Here is a 19,379-nt window from a genome sequence, read left to right as displayed (position 1 = left end):
GCCCCTTGGCCGACCCCCAAACTGGCATCCACACACCCATAAATCGCTCCTTGTACAGTCGGCCATGCCCTCACGCAGCCTCCTTCCAAGTCGCATATAAATCTCCTCAACACTTAGTCGCATTCATAAGTGTTGTTGTTATCGTCGCATTTAACTCTTGTGAACGTCGCATTATTTCCGCAGTCCGTCGCAACTTCGTCGCACTTCCGCCATTCAGCGCGCCCGCCCGCGCCCGCGTGCACGACCTTGCCCGGCGCCCGTCGCACTGCAACTCGGAGGCCTTACACCTAGGGCCTAAGGGTTTGATCTCTAAACCATCTTTTTCCTCAATGTTTGCTTCAACAGTCATATACCTTTCTAATTGTGGTGAAAAACACATCTAAGTGGTTTGAAATTAACTAAAAAATCGATAAATACATTAATAAGTCATTTATGTTTGATGTGTATCAAGAATTTGGCCTATATCTACATTTTGGGTCACTGTTATCCCTGAATAATTCTATTTCTGAAGTCTGAAATATAATAGTGGAAAAATTTCATGTGGGTTAGCCTAAAATCAATTCCTAAGTTGTCTAATACATTAAGGAATTAATTTCTTGAGTTGGGCATTCATCATTAGGCTTATTTTATGTTTTAATTGATGGCTGTAATAAGTATATCAGATCTGATATAATTCTGGAAATCACATCATAACAGGCTAAAAAAAAATTGATAATTCATGTGGGCAAATTTGAAAAAAATTCGGTAAATTTTTGGCATAAAGATATCATTGATAGCTTATTGTTTTCATTGTCATATTGTTGTTGTCATAAATTTTTTCTTACTGTTGTCCTAAAAACTAATTTCTGAAAATTAAGTACTCTGTCATGGAATTGTGATAAAATGCATATCTTTTGTTTCATAAACTGAGTATTTTTCGAGCATCTGATATTAATTTGTGAAGACGTTTTCGTTCTCTTTGAGCTACAATTGCATTTAAAAAGAATCTGGAAGATTTGAAATAACCCTATGGTCTAATTGTGATATTGCTAAGAATTTTATCTTTCAATCTTTGTCTAGTGAAGTGAACATTCATTTTGACAATTAAGGGCTTTGATATATAACTCTGAATCAGATCGTAGCATAAACACTTTTCAACTTCATCTCATCTTCTAATCATCTCGTGCATTTGCATATTAAGTTAGTTTTGCATAACTAAAATTTACTTCCAAGCATAAGCTTGGTCGATAGAGAGATAGGTATCCATCCATCTTTGCTTGAGTAGCCTGCTTTTAATAGTACTTAAAACGGTGACCTTGCAGTCGTCAGAGCCACAGCTCTCTGCAGCACCGGAGGCACCGGGTATGTTAGATTTTCAGGAGAGGTATCGTTAATCACACCTTAGTGTGCTTCACCTTATCTTCTTTCTGCCAATTACTACGAAATCAGGCTCAATATAGAAAGGATCGAAGGGTTAAAACTTAGATAGGCATTTAACTAAAATTAACCAAGATTCTTGCATCTCACATTAGTTTTAGGGTCTGCATTTCATATAAGATAGTCATTCATCTAAGCAACAGTTGCTAATCGATTACTTGGTCTTCATTTCCCTAGCAAGATCGTTGACTCCATAAGGCACTGGTATCAATCGTTTAAAATCTAATCAAATCCTATAAGTCTTGCTAAATCTTAATCAAGTACTTGATCGCTTCACTGTGTCTCATGAACTGGTTGGTTCCCAACTAGTTCTTCTTCATTCCATTTTTCCATAGAGTCTACCCCCCTTATCTTGTTGTAGGGAGACAACTTAAATAGAGAGATTGGAGATCAGGGTGACAGCCCCCGATCTAAGTCGTTGTCGTGGTGCCTAGACATTATGTGCGACAACACACCCCATAAAAGCTCCAACCTAGGGCACTACCACCATCAATGGACTAATATATCATATATATCATCCAACCTTGGGAAAATATAAGATGTAGTATCCCATGCCCTCCCCCTACCCACTTCTAACTCATATTTACGAGAAAAAGTACATCAAAGGTACTAATTATCATCTCCCACTGGGTGATATCTAGTATCTCAAAGTTGTATCACCTAGGAAATCCACACCAAGGAAACATACATTACCCCAGCACATCAGCATCCTAAGAGAAGGGGGCATAAGAAAGTGGTAACACGATCCAATCATCAAGATGCCCCATCACACATTCAAAACATGCAGACCATGTAGAACACCCCCTCCTCCCTGTTGGACACCTAATCCTCTAAGGGTTGGTGTGGAAGCTAAATAGTCTAAGGAAATCCAAGAGACCTTGGAATACGAAACCAAGGGTCATATGAATGTACTATAAATATATATCATTGTCAATAATAGACACACTCTCATGCTTATCATTCATCTTCTATTGCTGCCATGTATGTGTTTGACATGGTATCAAAGCAGATGATATCTTTCCCTGCCCATATTTGAGCCACTATTTCTTTGTGGTCTTTCTCTATGTGTCTGTCAGACCTGAGCGTTGTCTAAAATATTCCAAAATCTATCTGCACCGGTCAAAGCACAGGTCTCAAATTAGTTTTCTGTAGTATAACTCCTGTCAGACTTCTATGCCATATTCTCTGTCCTCTGCGTTAGTTTTATTGAATGGTGTCTTTAATAATTAGTGGCGTTGGTTGAATGATGGCTCCCTACGCACAGTCTACCTGTTGGCCCCAATACGCTGCTCTCTAAATGCTCCTTCAACTGGTATGCTGCCACCCATACCAACTGATTTCCTACAGGCATAATGCCCCATACACCGTGCTCCCGGTTCACCATAGTCATACCACCATTGGTATCGAAAACTCCACTGCAAATGTTGTGTTCTTCACTCTAATCACTCCATACGCTAATACTCTCCACCGACAATCTCAGAACTAGTAAACACCGAAGCAACGTCTGTTCTAGCATCAAGTTCACTTTCGTAGGTTTCATCGCTGCTATATTTCTCTGAGGATTGAGCGGAAAATTTCATCTTAATATCTGTATCTTCCTCAGGATGAGGCTCGACTGCATCAGTGAATGGAGATGAGCTTTCAGTGAGGCCATTATTGTCGTGTATTAATACATCAAATGAACTCTCAGACCTATTGTCAAAGACTCCTAAACTGATATCAGTGCTTTCCACGGGATGGTTCTGGTATCCTTGTGTATCAAGGAATGAGTTTTCTTGTATCTGCTCTTCTTCCTTAGATCCATCATAAATTGGAGATTCGGACTCCGCATCTGGAGAGCTCCCATCACCTTCTCAAGCCTGAACAGGGACCACTACTTCGTCCTTCTTCTTCTTGGCAAACTTTCTTCGCTTGTAGCAGCGCTCTAATGAACGGGTTGGTGCACATAGTCGAGGCTAGAATGAAGCGCTGAACTTCCGTTGATCCTAAATCGCTTGATGGTGTGTTGCCTATGTTTGATGTGAAATCTTTGGAAATATTTAATCTAATGCTCAAAGTTGATGATGAAGGGGTTCGGAGTGGTTGCCTGCTGAGGAGGTCGGCCCTGTTTGGTATGCTATTTGGGTGCATTGATTGTTGTGTCGGCATTTTGGTTATGTTGTCCATTTTCAATGCCACAAGGGTCTAAATTGTGGATCATGATATCGGAAAGATTGTCCATAATATGCTTGGTTCATATTAATTTTGTCCACTAGCTGCATTGCAGACAGAGATTGCTGGAAGAAAAACACTGAGCAGCCTATGAATGTTGGTCTTACCATTTAGGTTTCAAGGGTTGATGTTGCTCTTGACCTCAGTCATACCCAAAATATTGGAAGGATGATAAAATCTTAATTCCCATATTCATAGTTTATTGTTGTTTCGCTAAAGGAAGGCATGTTTAACAATGCCAATGTAATATTCGGGACAAAGTTCGTGGATTGAGTATCTACTGTAACAAGAACGGTGCCGGCAAAACAAAAATAAGAAGAATTCAAAGGGCAGCTCTGAGCGGAGGCCATTGAAGGAGAATAAAGTGATAGAGATCAAACAAGTGCTTATAAACTATTAATCGAATCGAATCTCCACCTACTTGAACAAAAGTTCAAGTGTTATTTCTCATGCATTCTTTCATTAGGGATATTGTTGTGTGCATTACTAGTCTGAAAGAAATGATTGAAGGTACTATTCCTTCTCGGAGGTCTATTGTAAAGATCTTAGATTTACATGCATTGTGCTATATGTATTTGACAATATAGTTTGTCAGTTTTTATATGATACAGGAAAGTTCATTTGTTATTGAGAATAATCATATATCATATAGAAACTGGCTAGAAATATAACTTTGTTTCTGCAGTTTGTTTGTCATAACATCAAGTACATACTTGTTGATGTTAACATCTTCCGCAGTTACTAAGAAAGTTTGAATTCTTTTCTCACTTGCCTCTTGTCTGAAACATCTGGTTTATGATATGGGTTTGTTCACTTTGAAATGGAGGAAGCTGCAAACGCAGCCATTGAGAATGTTAATGGGATGTTGTTAGAGGGAAAGCAAGTATATGTGGGAAAGTTCATTAAAAGGAATGATAGGATTGGACCTTCTGCTGATCAAAAATTCACCAATTTGTATGTCAAGAATCTGGAAGATGATTGCATTTGTGAATCTAGAATAAAAAAAGATGTTTTGCAAGTAGGCTCTAGAACTGACAAATTTCATTTGCAAAGAAAGTAGAAGATTGGCTCTTCTTTTGTAGTGTGAGAAGTTTGAGAAGTAAGTGCATTGAAGCAGCGAGTCATTTGTTGCATTGAAATTGGTACTGCACTGTCTGCTACAGTGACTTGGTGATATTGGTATCTTGCTACTCATCTAATAGTTGCAGCTATTTATCATTTTATAGGTCAATTTGTAGCTGAAGATAACATCATTTCTCTGATTATATTGGTTTGAAATGGATCGAATGGATGATGTATTGAAACTATTGAATAATTTAATACATTCCACTGTTGATGAGATGGTTAAGATCAACAAAACCTCTCTTTCCAATATTAAAATTTGTCTCCAAAATGCACAGGAGAATATTGAGTTTTTGCAGCTTGAGACAAAGCTATAACAAGAAGAGCTACAACATCGTAAGCATCATTCTATTCAGAACATTGAGATATACTCCCATCAACAGCGAGCCAATATTGTTGAAGTTCATTCAGATTTAGTACCCAATGAAACAGCAGTTGTACATGCAGATGCAAAAGTTCAGTCTGCACTTCCCAAGTCAGTGATCAGACCTTGGGAAGAACTTGTCCACAACAAGCACAGAACTAGTCTTGGATATGACAAGGACGTGTCCTTTCACATTCCAGATTACTCAAAACCCATCCAATTTCAGAGTGTTGGATTCCTTCATGACAGTTCACCTTCAGCTATTCCAGATTTTGTGCCTCTTCCACAGCAACAACAACAGATTGTGAAATGCCAACACTGTGACCAAGTTGGCCATATGAAAGATCACTGTTTTGATCTTCATCCATGTAAGCACTGTCATAAAACGAGTCATTCTTCAAACAGATGCTTCAAAAACAAACCTCCTACAAGAACAAAGATTCATCTTGGATGGATCGCTTCTTGGCAATGGGCTTCAACAACCAAGAAGATATTTCACTCATACAACAGGATTTGTTCTTGAATATTGAACAGTCTTGCAGTTGAGTTTTCTCCATCATCTCACCTTGTATCTAACAGGGGGGAAATGATGGTCATCTACAAGCTTCAAAGCCACATCAAGCGAGCCTGAGCCACAACCTGCCATACCAGATTCAGAGTTGTAGCCAGAGACAAAGATGCCCCTGAGCATGCCTTCAGTTGGTGATGCCTCTTCCAGGGATTGCATTAAGCATTCCAGAGTTCTTGGTAATCTTTAAACCATCACAGGGTGAGACCTCCCTTTCATGGTTGAAGGTTTCCCTATTCAAAACATCAGGAGCACTTCCTCTAGCAGAAGACCTCAACTTCATGCCAAATTTGGAAGAGTTCCGGGAACTGCACTAAGCATTCCAGTGTTGGTGGTCATCCTTAAACCACCTCCCTTTATACCAACATTTCAGAAAGCACATTTAGCGTAGTGCTGCCATGAAATTTTGCACATTTTGTATTACAGCTCTCTTCGTGGACTCATACATAACCCTTCGGATTAGGGGGGGAATGTTGGACACCTAATCCTCTAAGGGTTGATGTGGACGCTGAATAGTCTAAGGAAGTCCAAGAGACCTTGGAATACGAAACCAAGGGTCATATGAATGTACTATAAATATATATCATTGTCAATAATAGACTCTCTCGTGCTTATCATTCATCTTCTATTGCCGCTATGTATGTGTTTGACACTCCCAATGAGAACATCATAAAATAATCATACAAAGTCACTAAGATGCTCCAAGAAGAAGATAACACACAAAATAGCAAACATCCATGTGTCAAGACTCAAGAGAATGATCCAAGAGCTTGAACGTAGCATCAACAACGATGACCATCCACCAAAAAGACTGAGTCCTCTCCCAAGATATCCCCATCTAATAATCAAATGACAAGAAGAGAAGAGTCTCCATAAAGGTGTATCTCCCTCAAATCCATCAAAGGCTCAAGGTACCTGCAGAAAACACTACCAATGTGATGAAAATCACAATGGGGACCTCATACAATATGAAGTGTAGCAGGGTGCATCACATGCTTCATATATCTCTAGGTCCAATACCAGCTATATTTAGGAAGCGCTAAAAATCCTACCTCACCTAAAACTAATGGTCCATTTAGCACAAACAATAGCATCCCAAAAATGGGTGTGCAACACTTTTAAAGTTGCAAGATATACAGAAGTAACAAAATCAGGGTCGTTCGAAACAAAACTAAGCAACATAATATGAAAATCTTAGGGATCCATATAAATATACATACACATGAGAATTAAATATGTAAGAGATATGTTTAACATGGATGAAGTCTGAAACTTGGAACTGTAATATACATCATTAACACAGTTACATGGAGACCTTTTTCTGCTACTGCTTCTTTCAACATTAGCTCTACTCTTGAATTCTTTTTTATCAGTAACCCAACACCACTACCAGATTTATTCTGGAGATGGCACACAAATTTGACAAATTTGTTCCTAATAGATCTGGGAAAATCCATTTAGCACAAACAATAGCATCCCAAAAATGGGTGTGCAACACTTTTAAAGTTGCAAGATATACAGAAGTAACAAAATCAGGGTTGTTCGAAACAAAACTAAGCAACATAATATGAAAATCTTAGGGATCCATATAAATATATATACACGTGAGAATTAAATATGTAAGAGATACGTTTAACATGGATGAAGTCTGAAACTTGGAACTGTAATATACATCATTAACACAGTTACATGGAGACCTTTTGCTGCTACTGCTTCTTTCAACATTAGCTCTACTCTTGAATTCTTTTTTATCAGTAACCCAGCACCACTACCAGATTTATTCTGGAGATGGCACACCAATTTGACAAATTTGTTCCTAATAAATCTGGGAAAATCCACTTCTGGGCCACATACAAGTAGGAGAATTCATACCTTGAAAGTAGAGCACAATTGTTTCACAATATTATCTCGAGAGTTGGTATAGTTGATAAAACCTTCCCCGGCAACAGCATCAATTCGCCTAATTCCTGATGCAATGCCCTGTTCTGAAATTATCTTGAACCCACGAATCTCAGCAATGTTACTGACATGAGTACCACCACATAATTCCATAGATATTCCAGGAACTTCAACAACCCTAACCTGGTGAAAAAAATAAATAAAGCAAACATGTTACATGATTGAGAGAAAATGATTATAATTAGCATTACATCCATTTTATAAGACAGCATAAAAGTACATTTGTTTAACTCACATTTCAGCCACTTCAAAAAATTTGGCATCTTATATTAAAGATAATTCCTTAAACTCTTCGTTGTAATTTGAAAATGAAGATAACATACTATGACAGACTCGCAAGCATTACTAAGACTTCTAAAAAAGCCAAATTAATGAAAGAAACTTGTAATCCCCAAAAAAATTTACATTTATTTTTGCTTCCAACAGAGAGAACTGATGGACTTGTGCTGTTATAATGTCGGCTTGATTCTATCATTCTACAATTTTCCCCAATTGAAATTATCACAATAATTTCAAAATTATCGCAAGTCGAAGGGAAATTATCGCTCCACTGCTGGAAACAGAAATATAATGTTCTGGTTCGGGTTTTTGATGGTCATTTTCATTTTTTCTTGTGCCAAGATTGAGCTTTGAGGGTAGTATGAGTCTTGCGACCATTTTTCATCAAGCAAACAATGGATAATCCATAGTTTCCTTTGCCATCAGCGGAGCAGTTGTGGAGTGGAGATCTACTCCAATATACCATATCCATATTTTTAGGTATGTAAAAAAATTATTGCCTTCCTTTTCTTTGTTTTCTAAGATCTAGTATAAATTTGGAGTCTGCCTCTTCTTGCCCTTTTATAATAAGAGATTCAATACTTATATAGGTATGATATTTTAATTACAACATTCTTCAAGCTTTTTGTGGATATGTATTTTTGAAATTCTGCATTTGTTTTCTGTTGTAGGTCTAAATTTTAAAAATAAATCAGAGCTCTACAAAATGGCAATGCCATTGGTCCAAATGTGAGAGTATGGTGAACCATGTGAGAGTGATAATAGAAGTTAGAACAAAGCTGAGTTGCAGGCAATGTGGAATGGAAATGTTTGGTAGAATCACCTGCTTGAAAAACCACATTGCCAAAAGCCTAGGGCATGAAGTGGATATTTTCCCTATAGCTACCCCGGACATTGTCCTTATTGCAAAGAAATCAATTTTTTATACTGCTAGAAAGAGAGATTAGAGAGAGGAACTAGGGAATTGCATGGGAACCACAAGCTTCCCAAGGGCTAGGGAAACCTTATCCTTGGCCACACCTTCCTAGAGCATTATGATAATCGGATTATTATTATGGTATCTAGATGCCTCAAGATGATCATCTCATGAGATACATTTTTTTTTGTTTTAATGTGATTTTGTATTATCTTGTCAGGACTTATGATTCAAAACAAATATCATAATTCAGTATCAATGATTAATGCACCATTTGACATCTTGTACATTTTATAATGCAGTTTTATTCTCATATTTGTGTGACAATGTGTTTGAACTTTGTTTGATGTTGATGTTGCTTTAAAAGAATAAAAAGTTGAAGAAAAAATGATTACTTTTGTATTTTTTAAGTTTCCCAATAATTTCCGAGATTTTCCTTGATATTGCTGATAATTTAAATTTCGGACCCCCAACAATAAATTGCCGATAATGATAAATGTAACATTTGTCATAATTCCTTATAGTGTTTGAGCTTAGAATCACATGTTTCAAATGATAGGGCAGGGAACAACATTAGAAAATGCAATTTACCATTTTCATTGACATTTTAAATCCATATCATTCCAAAAAGGCAAAATTTCATCCCTTTTTTAGGGATTGTTGGCCTACATGTCACATTCGTTTACCAACAATATTTGGAATATTTGATCTTAAAATGAAACTTTAAGGTTGAAGGTCTTCATAATACAATTTTTTAGACAAGAAAAAAATACTGAAAATTGATCAACAGTGCCATTTTTTATACTGTCTTTATACTCCCAATTATGGTAATGTTGCCGCAAAATCTAGCAAGGCTTGGAGAGGGCTACCTCACAAGTCTATTACTAGACCAAGTGACAAGAATGGGGTAGTGGCCCAGAATCACCACAACCAAAACCCTGTTGAAGTTTCTAGGTTTACTTAGTTAGAAACCCTCCATGCACTTTATCTAATTTATTCCTACCTACTTGTTATTTTTCTTTAACGAGTTATTTACAAAGTAAATACTGAAAATAAACACCAGTGCATGCTCAACATATTACAGATCAGCAACTAAAAGAAACAAGAACAAACACGCCATATGACACCATTATTTTTTGACTAATGTCCCCAGAAAAACCCAATGTGGGAAAACCGGTGGAGCTATCTAAGGGTTTTCTTATTAAGCAATATCAAAGTACAATCTAGGTGTCGAAGCTGGCCTACCCAATAGAGAATTTCCTTAGCAGTGATACCTCTCGGTTTCTGACAAATCTACTGGCTAAAACCCCGGATACTCCTTCCGACAACTACTCAGCACCAATCTGCCCCAGAAACCCCATCGTCTGCCAAATCTGGACTGTGTCAGCCTCTCCTAGCCCAGCGTTGGCCCTACATCAACCTATCTTGGCCTACGTCAGCCCCAGAAGACCCTGCGTCAGCTACGCTGGCCCCTCTGGTGCTCTACGCAGCACTTAGCTGCCTCTGCACGGCCCTGCATGAGCACTGGTTGCTCCTGCGTCTCTACCTCTGGCTGCTCTGCTATCATCCCGGCACTACTCTGCCTCTCTGACTCTCTGTACTCAATGCCTCTCTTGATCCATATCTTTTGGACCACTCTAACACAAATTCATATTAATACACATTAATATTTTACTTTCCCTAAGTTTAAACTTAGGGACTCCATTAAAAATATTAATTATTTTAATATCTCCTAATCTGTTTAGAATCTGCCCAAACCCTTTCTGGGTATTGGAGATCTCATGTGCCCCACCTCTTCACCAAATTTCGTGGCTAGAGCACATCCGATGCTACCCCAAATCAGCACTCCCTCTTAGCGAGGATTATGCTCTAGCAATACTCCTCACTGAGTATTACTCTGATCATCCGGCATCGGTACCTGTGCTTATCCTAGGCCTTCCTACCCAACATCCTCTGCACTACTGCATCCTGTACTGCTGCCCATGGTTCTACCACTGCCACTGCTGCATCTGTACGACAGCTCCTTTTGCATCTGTGATGTTGTTGGTCCCTCCTCCTACCACTGCATATGCACTGCACCTCACCTCATCATGTTGCATCATGCTGCCCACTGTTGCACTGTAACTCAGTCACTGAGAAGTAACTAATCTCCCAACTGACCTCCCTGTTGGGCTATAAACACCCTCTAATGCTAAAGCTCCCTCTGCCGCTGACAAGTGCTCCCTCTCTGACCTCTGCATTGTTGCATCAACTCCCTACATCTCGCACCATTGCACGCCTCTTTGTGCCTTCCTGCACTAGTGCAACAACCCTGTGCCTCTCGCACTGTTGCAGCCTACTAGCTCTGCGTTGTCTCGGGACTCCTGCACTGTAGCTCTCTCTGCTGCTCCATCCGCATCCGTCTCTACCCACTCAGCCAGTCCTGCTATTCCTCGTCGGGGCTCCTGTAGCAAGGTCTAATCCAAGAGGCTGGGTACCTCAAGGATCCTGCCCCTCATCGCCTATAGTCCTCTTGACTACAGCTCGATGTCTCGCCACTTTCGCTCAACTGGTGTGTGCGCACTCATGGCACAGTCATCATCTATCAAAACTTCGTTCTCTGCCCGTGTTGGCGCTGTCTTAGTCTCGGAAGACTCTCCCTTACTCTTCTTCCATGGGCACTAAGTCACATAATGACCCATCTCCCCACAGTGGAAGCACTTGATCTTGGAGAGATCTTTCTTCTTCTGCTTCTCCTGCTTTCCCTCAGATGATAGCGCCACATCCTCCTCCTCCTGCTTGACCTTGATCCCTTTGTTGTTGCTCCCTGTCTTCAACTGCCGTCTGATCTCTTCCTGACGAAGAGCTGCCCACATCTCGTCCCAAGGTGGGAGAGTCCCTCTGCGCAGCATACTCTAGACAAACACTTCCCAATCTTCTGAGACAACATTCAAGGTTGTCCTCACCATAAGCTCCTGATCCGGTGTCGCTCCTATAGCAGTCAACTGGTCTCGGATCTCATTCAGTCCTCCGAGGAAGGTGTCAATCGTTTGACCCTTCTTCATCTGATATGACCTCATCTGGTTCTCGAGTAGCATTCTTCTCTGCACAGAAGTATGTTGGTACAGGTTCTTGAGAGCCTCCCACATCTCAATTGTCATTTCCCCCTCGACTATATGTGGTACCACATGATCCTTGACCCAGTCAAGGATAATGCACTTGGCCCTCACCATCGCCTCTTCGTACTTATCGTTATCATTGGGGTCGACTGGGATAGTTATAACCTTCAAGGCGAAGTTCTTGACACAATTCATGTCAAGCATTAATAAGATTCTGGCCTTCCCGACTGCGAAGTTCGATGCTCTGTCCAGTCTATCCTGGTCTCTTACCCTATGTAGTGCCATGACGCTCCTCTACTTCCCTCCTGGAAGTTCTCTATTCGACTCCTCTGAGTCTCTACTTCCCGTCTGGAAGTTCTATTCTGGACTCCCTCTGAGTCATGATTTCCCTCCTGGAAATCCTTCTGCCACTTGTCGAGATGCCCCCCACTCTGATCGTCTTGTGCAACGACACTACTGATCCAGATTCCTTGGCTAGAAACCCTCGATAACAACTCCTCTGGCCCTGCTCTGTCAGGTACTGTTCTGACTACAACACCTCACCAGCTCCACTCTGCAATATTTCTGCAGCCTTCTAGACTCCAGCAACTGCCTCTCTGTGAACTGTGTCAGCCCCTCTACGTTAGCAACGCTGGCCTCCCTGAGGCTCTGCACAGCTCTTGGCTTCTTCTGCGTGGCTCTCGCTGGCTCTGCGTCACACTTCTCGGCTTCTACGCTGCTAGAAACAGCTTATGTCACCTCGGGACAGTTGTTTTCTGCTACTATTGCTCCACTCAGCTGATGTCTTTTAGTCCTCCTGTGATATGCAATCACGCTTTGATACCATCTTGAAGTTTCTAGGTTTACTTAGTCAGAAACCCTCCATGCACTTTATCTGATTTATTCCTACCTACTTGTTATTTTTCTTTAACAAGTTATTTACAAAGTAAATATTGAAAATAAACACCAGTGCATGCTCAACATATTACAGATCAGCAACTAAAAGAAACAAGAACAAACACGCCATATGACACCATTATTTTTGGACTAATGTCACTGGAAAAACCCAATGTGGGAAAATCGTTGCATCTATCTGAGGGTTTTCATATTAAGCAAGATCAGAGTGCAATCTAGGTGCCGAAACTGGCCTACCCCACAGAGAATTTCCTTAGCAGTGATACCTCTCTGTCTCTGACAAATATACTGGCTAAAACCCCGGATAATCCTTCCGGTAGCTACTCAGCACCAATCTACCCCAAAAACCCCAATGTTTGCCCAATCTAGACTGCGTCAGCCTCTCCTAGCCCAGCGTTGGCCCTACGTCAGCCTATCTTGGCCTGCGTCAGCCCCAAGAGGCCTTGTGTCAGCGCTTTGAGCCTCTACGTCAGCTACGCTGGCCCCTCTGGTGCTCTACGCGGCACTTAGCTACCTCTGCATGGCCCTGCATGAGCACTGGCTGCTCCTGCATCTCTCTCTCTCTCTGCTCTGCTGCTATCCCGGCACTATCTCTGCCCCTCTGTCTCTCTGTACTCAGTGCCTCTCTTGATCCATGTCTTTTGGACCACTCTAACACAGATTCTTATTAATACACATTAATATTTTATTTTCCCTAAGTTTAGACTTAGGGGCTCCATTAAAAATATTAATTATTTTAATATCTCCTTATCTATTTAGAATCTGCTCAAACCCTTTCTGGCTATTGGAGATCTCATGTGCCCCAACCTCTCCACCAAATTTCGTGGCTAGAGGACATCTAATGCTACCCCAAAACAACAAACCCCTGCGCTTTCTGGGATTTCACCAATCAGAGAAGTCTTGATATGTGTATAGGTCACCTAATCGACATTCTAGGTTTGAGGTATGAGGTGACACAAAGAGGTCTCTAAGGGAAGGACACAATTTCAAGCACAAGGCTACAAGAGCAGACAATTCACTTTCCTTGGAGACCATGTTAAGGTAATACAAGACCCAGGGCCTGGTTAGTAGGCTGAGAGTTGAGATATCCAAAGGTCAAGATGCCAAGAAAGGGTTTCCTATGATGTATTCCAACAAGTATGAGGCACATGAAACCTTCAGTAAGCCCCCAAGTTGAAGCTAAAACCAAACTAAGGTTTTCCCTAGTGCAAACAACTAGGGCAAAGGAAATTATGGATGAAATTGAAGTGAATGCCTACCAAAGGAGAATAATTTTAGGGCAACTACTCTTCCCTTGGCATTTAAACTCTCCAACATCAAAATTTCATCTTCCCAAGCAATTTGCTCCAAGCCCTAGTTGGCCAGTTGGCCTTAAGAAGGCTAAAATAGGCAAGAGAGAGAAAGGAAGAAAATTTATGGATAAAAGTTCATTTGATCACCAACAAAGGATGGCCAATGCCTATCCCTATGGTGGATGGAGTCCATGGATGTTTAAGGCTAGCCAATATTTGCAAAGGAGTAATGATATTTTGAGGCCCTAGCATCAAAACCCTAACTATTATCTTTGTGAGGGATCAAAGACACTTGGGAGAGCTAAAACATGAGTTCCCAAGAGGAATACCATTCACATGTTATATAATGAGTAATGCATGCAATAATGATATCTAGCTTCTATGCTATTGATTTTCAGCAAATTAGGGCACAATAGAAAAACCCAAGATTACCAATATATTGCATACATTAGACATAAACCAAAAGTTTATCAAATATAAGGTTCACTTACAAGATAACACGTATGAAATAATCAATCATCAATCCAAGATAAGTTCTCCAAACACAGAAATAACTCCAATACAAAATTCATTCCATAGGTCACATCTCTCCTACTAGAAAAGAAGGCCGAAATTCTCTTTAATCAATCATCAATCCAAGATAAGTTCTCCAAACACAGAAATAACTCCAATACAAAATTCATTCCATAGGTCACATCTCTCCCACTAGAAAGGAAGGCCGAAATTCTCCTAAGGGAGGGCAAAATCTCCAAGTGATGATGATGGGAATGAAAAGAGTCCTCTCCTTTATTTATATAAGGAGGATCAATCTCTAATTGGCCCATCTCAAGTAAAATTAAAATGATGAATTGGGTTACAAGCCAACCCACTAGCCAAAACATAAACCCAAGTGAAATGGCCACATGCGTGAGCCAAAATGCTAATGTCATCCATGCATAGGGCTCTATGAGGCATGTGTTGAGGCTTATTGATGCCAAAGTTGTAGAAGCCTTCTAAAATCATTATGTGAAGGTTGGCCTTCACATTTTTGTCAAATCTCTCTATGGGCTCCAAATTTCACCTTGGGGGTTAGAATGTGGTCTCATAAGTCTCCAAATGGCCATAGTGTCGATCTTTGCTCCAACGCTCAAGGCTTCCAAGGTGGTGCTAGCCCTCCCATGTCTCAAGCAATGAGACCATCCTCCTCTCAACCCTGGATCAACTACTATCCCCTTCAAAGAGCTAAGTTGGTTGGGGGGCTACTAGGTCTAGGTGCATCATCCCAAAAGGTCATAAAATGTAGGGAAAAGTGCCAAATGTTATGGGTGTTGGAGGTGCCCAAGGGTGTGTATCATGCTCTGCAACTGCTTGGAGTCCCATGGCCCTCAACGCTTCACCTGTGGGTGCTAATATGCTACACTGGAGGCCTGAGTACTTGTGGGTGAGCTGCCTAGGTCTTGCTTGTGGAACCACCTGACAATAACAACATAAAGTCTAGTGCAAGCAACCAATCATCAAGTACAATACTCATTTTTTCATCTAAGTGAACCAAGATTGAAAGTAAAGGGCTATTTGACACTTCAAACAAGACATCCCTTCCAAATTTGGGGTCTTGAGCTCACAATGGCATTTCCTCCCTAGGTAGGAATGGCTGAAGGACAACCCTATTAGGTGTTTCCAACCCCAAAGGGGAAGTAACATAGGCTCTTTTTAATACTTGGTACCTAAGATAAGTTCTACTTGAATTTATCGATGAGATCTGAAGTGTTGTAAGGATTTTTAGTAGCTACATCTAGCGTTGTTACAAGTAAACATTGTGCATTATTAAAGGTACATTTAGACCTCTCTTTTGACAAGTAATTTGTGGTATAGTTAGGGTGTAATTCTGGTTTGGCACTATAATCTCTAAGTCATCTTGAAAGCTCTTCAAAAGATATATTGCAGAATGAAGCAGGGGTATTAAACTAACAAACCCTAATCCAAGCTACCTCAAGGATTCTCAGTGATCAAAGTCATTATGTTATCTGGCTACAATTGTTGTTGATCAAGTTTAGACCACTTTGTGAAGAGGCCTCATCTACAACAGTGAAGAATACGAGTAGGAGCATCAGGTCAATTTTGTAGTGAAGGAAGACATATTTAGGCATCTTTAGGTACAACAGGGACTTTCTCTACTTCAGCGCACCTAAGGTATGACACATAAACAAACCTAAGGTATGGTGGTTCAAATGTGTTTGTGTTATTATTGAAATTTGTCAACATAAAAAGACCTGTCTTGAAGTTTTGGACATTATCTGAAGTATATACATCAATTGAGGATCATTTGAGAAATCATGTATTTATGATATAGCGGAATGAACATACATATGTTGTTGGACTAGTTTGATAAAATGTACTACTATGGTTTCATCGCATCTTAGCAAAAAGGAAAATGGTTGCCAGTAAGCTTGGTTTGGTCACAGTGCAAATTTTGAGGCAAAGTATTTATGTTGCAGATTTGACAGTGAGGATATGATGAGTTAGGGTTTTCATATACAGTAATGATATGCGTTGGTTTGAGATGATTGGGTTGAATGGTCTAATGAGCAGGTTGTTGGGCTTGATGCTATTTATGATTTTGGCTTGCTAACTAGATATCATTTTGCATTGAAGCAAATTCGATTGTTCAACAGAAGTTGTGTTGCAATTATTTAATTGAACATAAATGGATCTAGTCTAAAAATCGTGAAATGTGGTCCGCCTGTTGAATAGGGTAGTTGGGTAGTGTAAGGCAAGAGTGTGTAGTCTCCTTCAAGTTGGAGCCTGAGAACACTTCAGGGCGGCAGGGTGGTGTTATGGCAGGTTGGAGCCTGTGCAGGGTGTTGGAGCATTCTTTTAGTTAGACTTGATAAAACCATGGCGTTAAAGCGTCCTTCCAATTGGAGCTGGTAAAACAGGGCGTTAGGGCATCCTTCCAATTGGAGCTGGTAAATCAGAGCATTGGAGCATCCTTCAAGTTGGAGCCCATTGTGAAAATTCCTAATCCTCAAGGAACCCCTACTACAGCAAATCTAAATCTACTTCACCTAGGTCCTACTTGATTTTAATTACATTCATCAAGTTATTCTTCTGAATACTGAAGCAAATTACTTTTGCAACCTACACTACTTAAATAAGTTAAATTTGATTTGCATGAAACAAGGAAACTAAGCAAAGAACAAGATACATAGGACACAGTTATTTTTGGACAAAATAGTCCTCGGAAAAACCCAATGTGGGAAAACTGGTGCAACAAATCTGAGGGTTTTATTATTATGTAATAGCAAAGTCTGAATACATCACTAAATACGTTATTCAGTTACAGAGAGAAATACTGGCAGAATCTTTGTGAGTTTACCTCACACAATCACTGAGGAAAGTCTCCACTGTTCTGGTTACTAATTGAGATGCCCTTGGCAGGCAATGTGCTAGCTCTGCACTGCCTCTACGTTGTCCCAGCGTCAACCCTTGCAAGCACTGTGTCAACCATCTCGGAATTCGATCAAAAGCCCAGAGTCTCTGCTCTCAGCCTCCCGGTCTCACACCCCGACTTCTGGCTACTGAAATGGACCCTTGCTCTGATTTTCGACTTCTTCTCTCTGCCTTTGTATCACTTTTGTGTGGCCCTTCTGGCCCAGTGTCAGCCTCTGCATCAAGGCCTCTGGATAACTTACTACCTCTCTCTACTAATGTATCTTCGACTGAGGATCACTCTCTGGAAGCTGTTATCCCTACCCCTCAACTGCAAGATCTTCCCAATCGATTTTCTTCCTAAGAAATTCTCACCTCAAAAAATCGATTTCCTCAATCTGTGTGTGTGTGTTTCTAAATGAACCCCAAGCCTCCTTCTTATACTTTTCTCGTTGAGACTTTAATGGTTGAGATTAAGTCTCTAATCAATGGCTAAAATTAAAACATGACTTGATCCGCCTTCTAGATCATTCTCACCCATACTTTGATTAATACCCATTAATATTTTAATTTCCCCAAGTTTAGACTTAGCAACCCCATTAAAAATATTAATTATTTTAATAAAATACAATTTGGGTGGAATTTCACCAAACGGTTTCTAGGTTCTTTAGAACTCATGCGCCTTAGCCTCTGCACCAATTTTCAAGGCAAGAGCACTTCCGATGCTACCAAAAACTAACACTCCCTCTTAGCGAGGAAAGTGCTCTAGCAACAATGTCTACCTGCATGCTGCTCTGTCTCTGGAGTGCCACCAACACTGTGTTGTTGCTGCCACTGTACTGCTGCCCATGACACTGCCACTGCCACTACTGCACCTGTACTACAAATCCCTCTCAAATGTTGCATCTGCTCTACTGCTAGCACTACCACTACTAACACTGCATTCGTACTGCAACTCAATTGCTGAGAGAAGCAACTGAAAAACATCCAAAATTGACTGACTTAACAATGTTAAGCATAATACCATGAATGTTGGAATATGACTGCTACTAGTCTCTGACCCTCTGAATCTTCTGCGCTGCTGCTGACTTCTGCACTGTGCCATTTGCATTGTTGCCAACCTTGCTCTGCGTTGATTAGTCTCTGTTCTCAAGCTACTGCATCTGTCTCTCCAAACAATCCACTGCATCATCTGACACTAAGTCCATCTCACTACTGCTGAATCTTGGGCTCTCGTAGCAAGGAATTGATCCAAGAGGTGGACTCCTCAAGGGTCCTACCCTCGTGTAGTCCTCCCGACTATAGCTTAATATCGCCCCATCTCCCTCCTGGGGATGCGTGGGCCCTGTTGACCACTACGTGTCAACTACCCATATCAGTACACCCCCTTTTTCGCAAAAGGGATAGCGCTTGATCAACGTGTCTGTGCCATTCGACTGTCATCATCAGCCCCATCATGTTATGTTGTAAACCCAGTCTGCATATGTAAATTGTAAATAATCTTAGCAGATCTGAGTCATGTATGTAAATTTCCTAGGCAAACCTAATTTTCTAGTGATAATCTACGTTTCGGAAGGTTTTTGTCTCACCGATCCATGATCGGCAGAGTTTTCCTTCAGCCTAACCCCAAAGCCGGAATGAATTTTGTCATTAGAATCTTAGGGGAATCCTAGTGTGCTTCGAGTCTATGTAAAAGTAATTTGGAAATAATCCTAACTATTTGGTTAGGTTATTACAAATTGCTTGATCTACTAGATTATATTTGTGTCCCAGCGCTGGGTGGTCTATGAGGGTCTATGTCAAATGGGTTTTCCCCCTTGAGATGTAAAATTGTAAAAGTCATGATGTAAAG

At 40.5% G+C, this 19,379-nt stretch overlaps 1 protein-coding gene across 2 annotated transcripts in view; it reads right to left on the bottom strand.

The window, feature by feature from the left end:
- Positions 1 to 19,379, bottom strand: part of EMB1030 (Alanyl-tRNA synthetase, class IIc) — a 348,351-nt gene that overhangs the window by 82,186 nt on the left and 246,786 nt on the right. For both annotated transcript variants that reach the window (XM_089405768.1, XM_089405769.1), the window contains one exon: positions 7,554 to 7,763. In XM_089405768.1, the coding sequence (XP_089261894.1) occupies positions 7,554 to 7,763 (210 nt within the window). The remainder of the gene's footprint in view (positions 1 to 7,553; positions 7,764 to 19,379) is intronic.

Source organism: Pinus tabuliformis, chromosome 2_2, assembly GCF_031772625.1.
Source record: "Pinus tabuliformis cultivar Carrire ecotype Pingquan chromosome 2_2, CPIR1, whole genome shotgun sequence".
Taxonomy (NCBI): Eukaryota; Viridiplantae; Streptophyta; class Pinopsida; order Pinales; family Pinaceae; genus Pinus; species Pinus tabuliformis.
The sequence above is the reverse complement of the archived record's forward strand: the minus strand, read 5'-3'. Positions and strand labels throughout refer to the sequence as shown.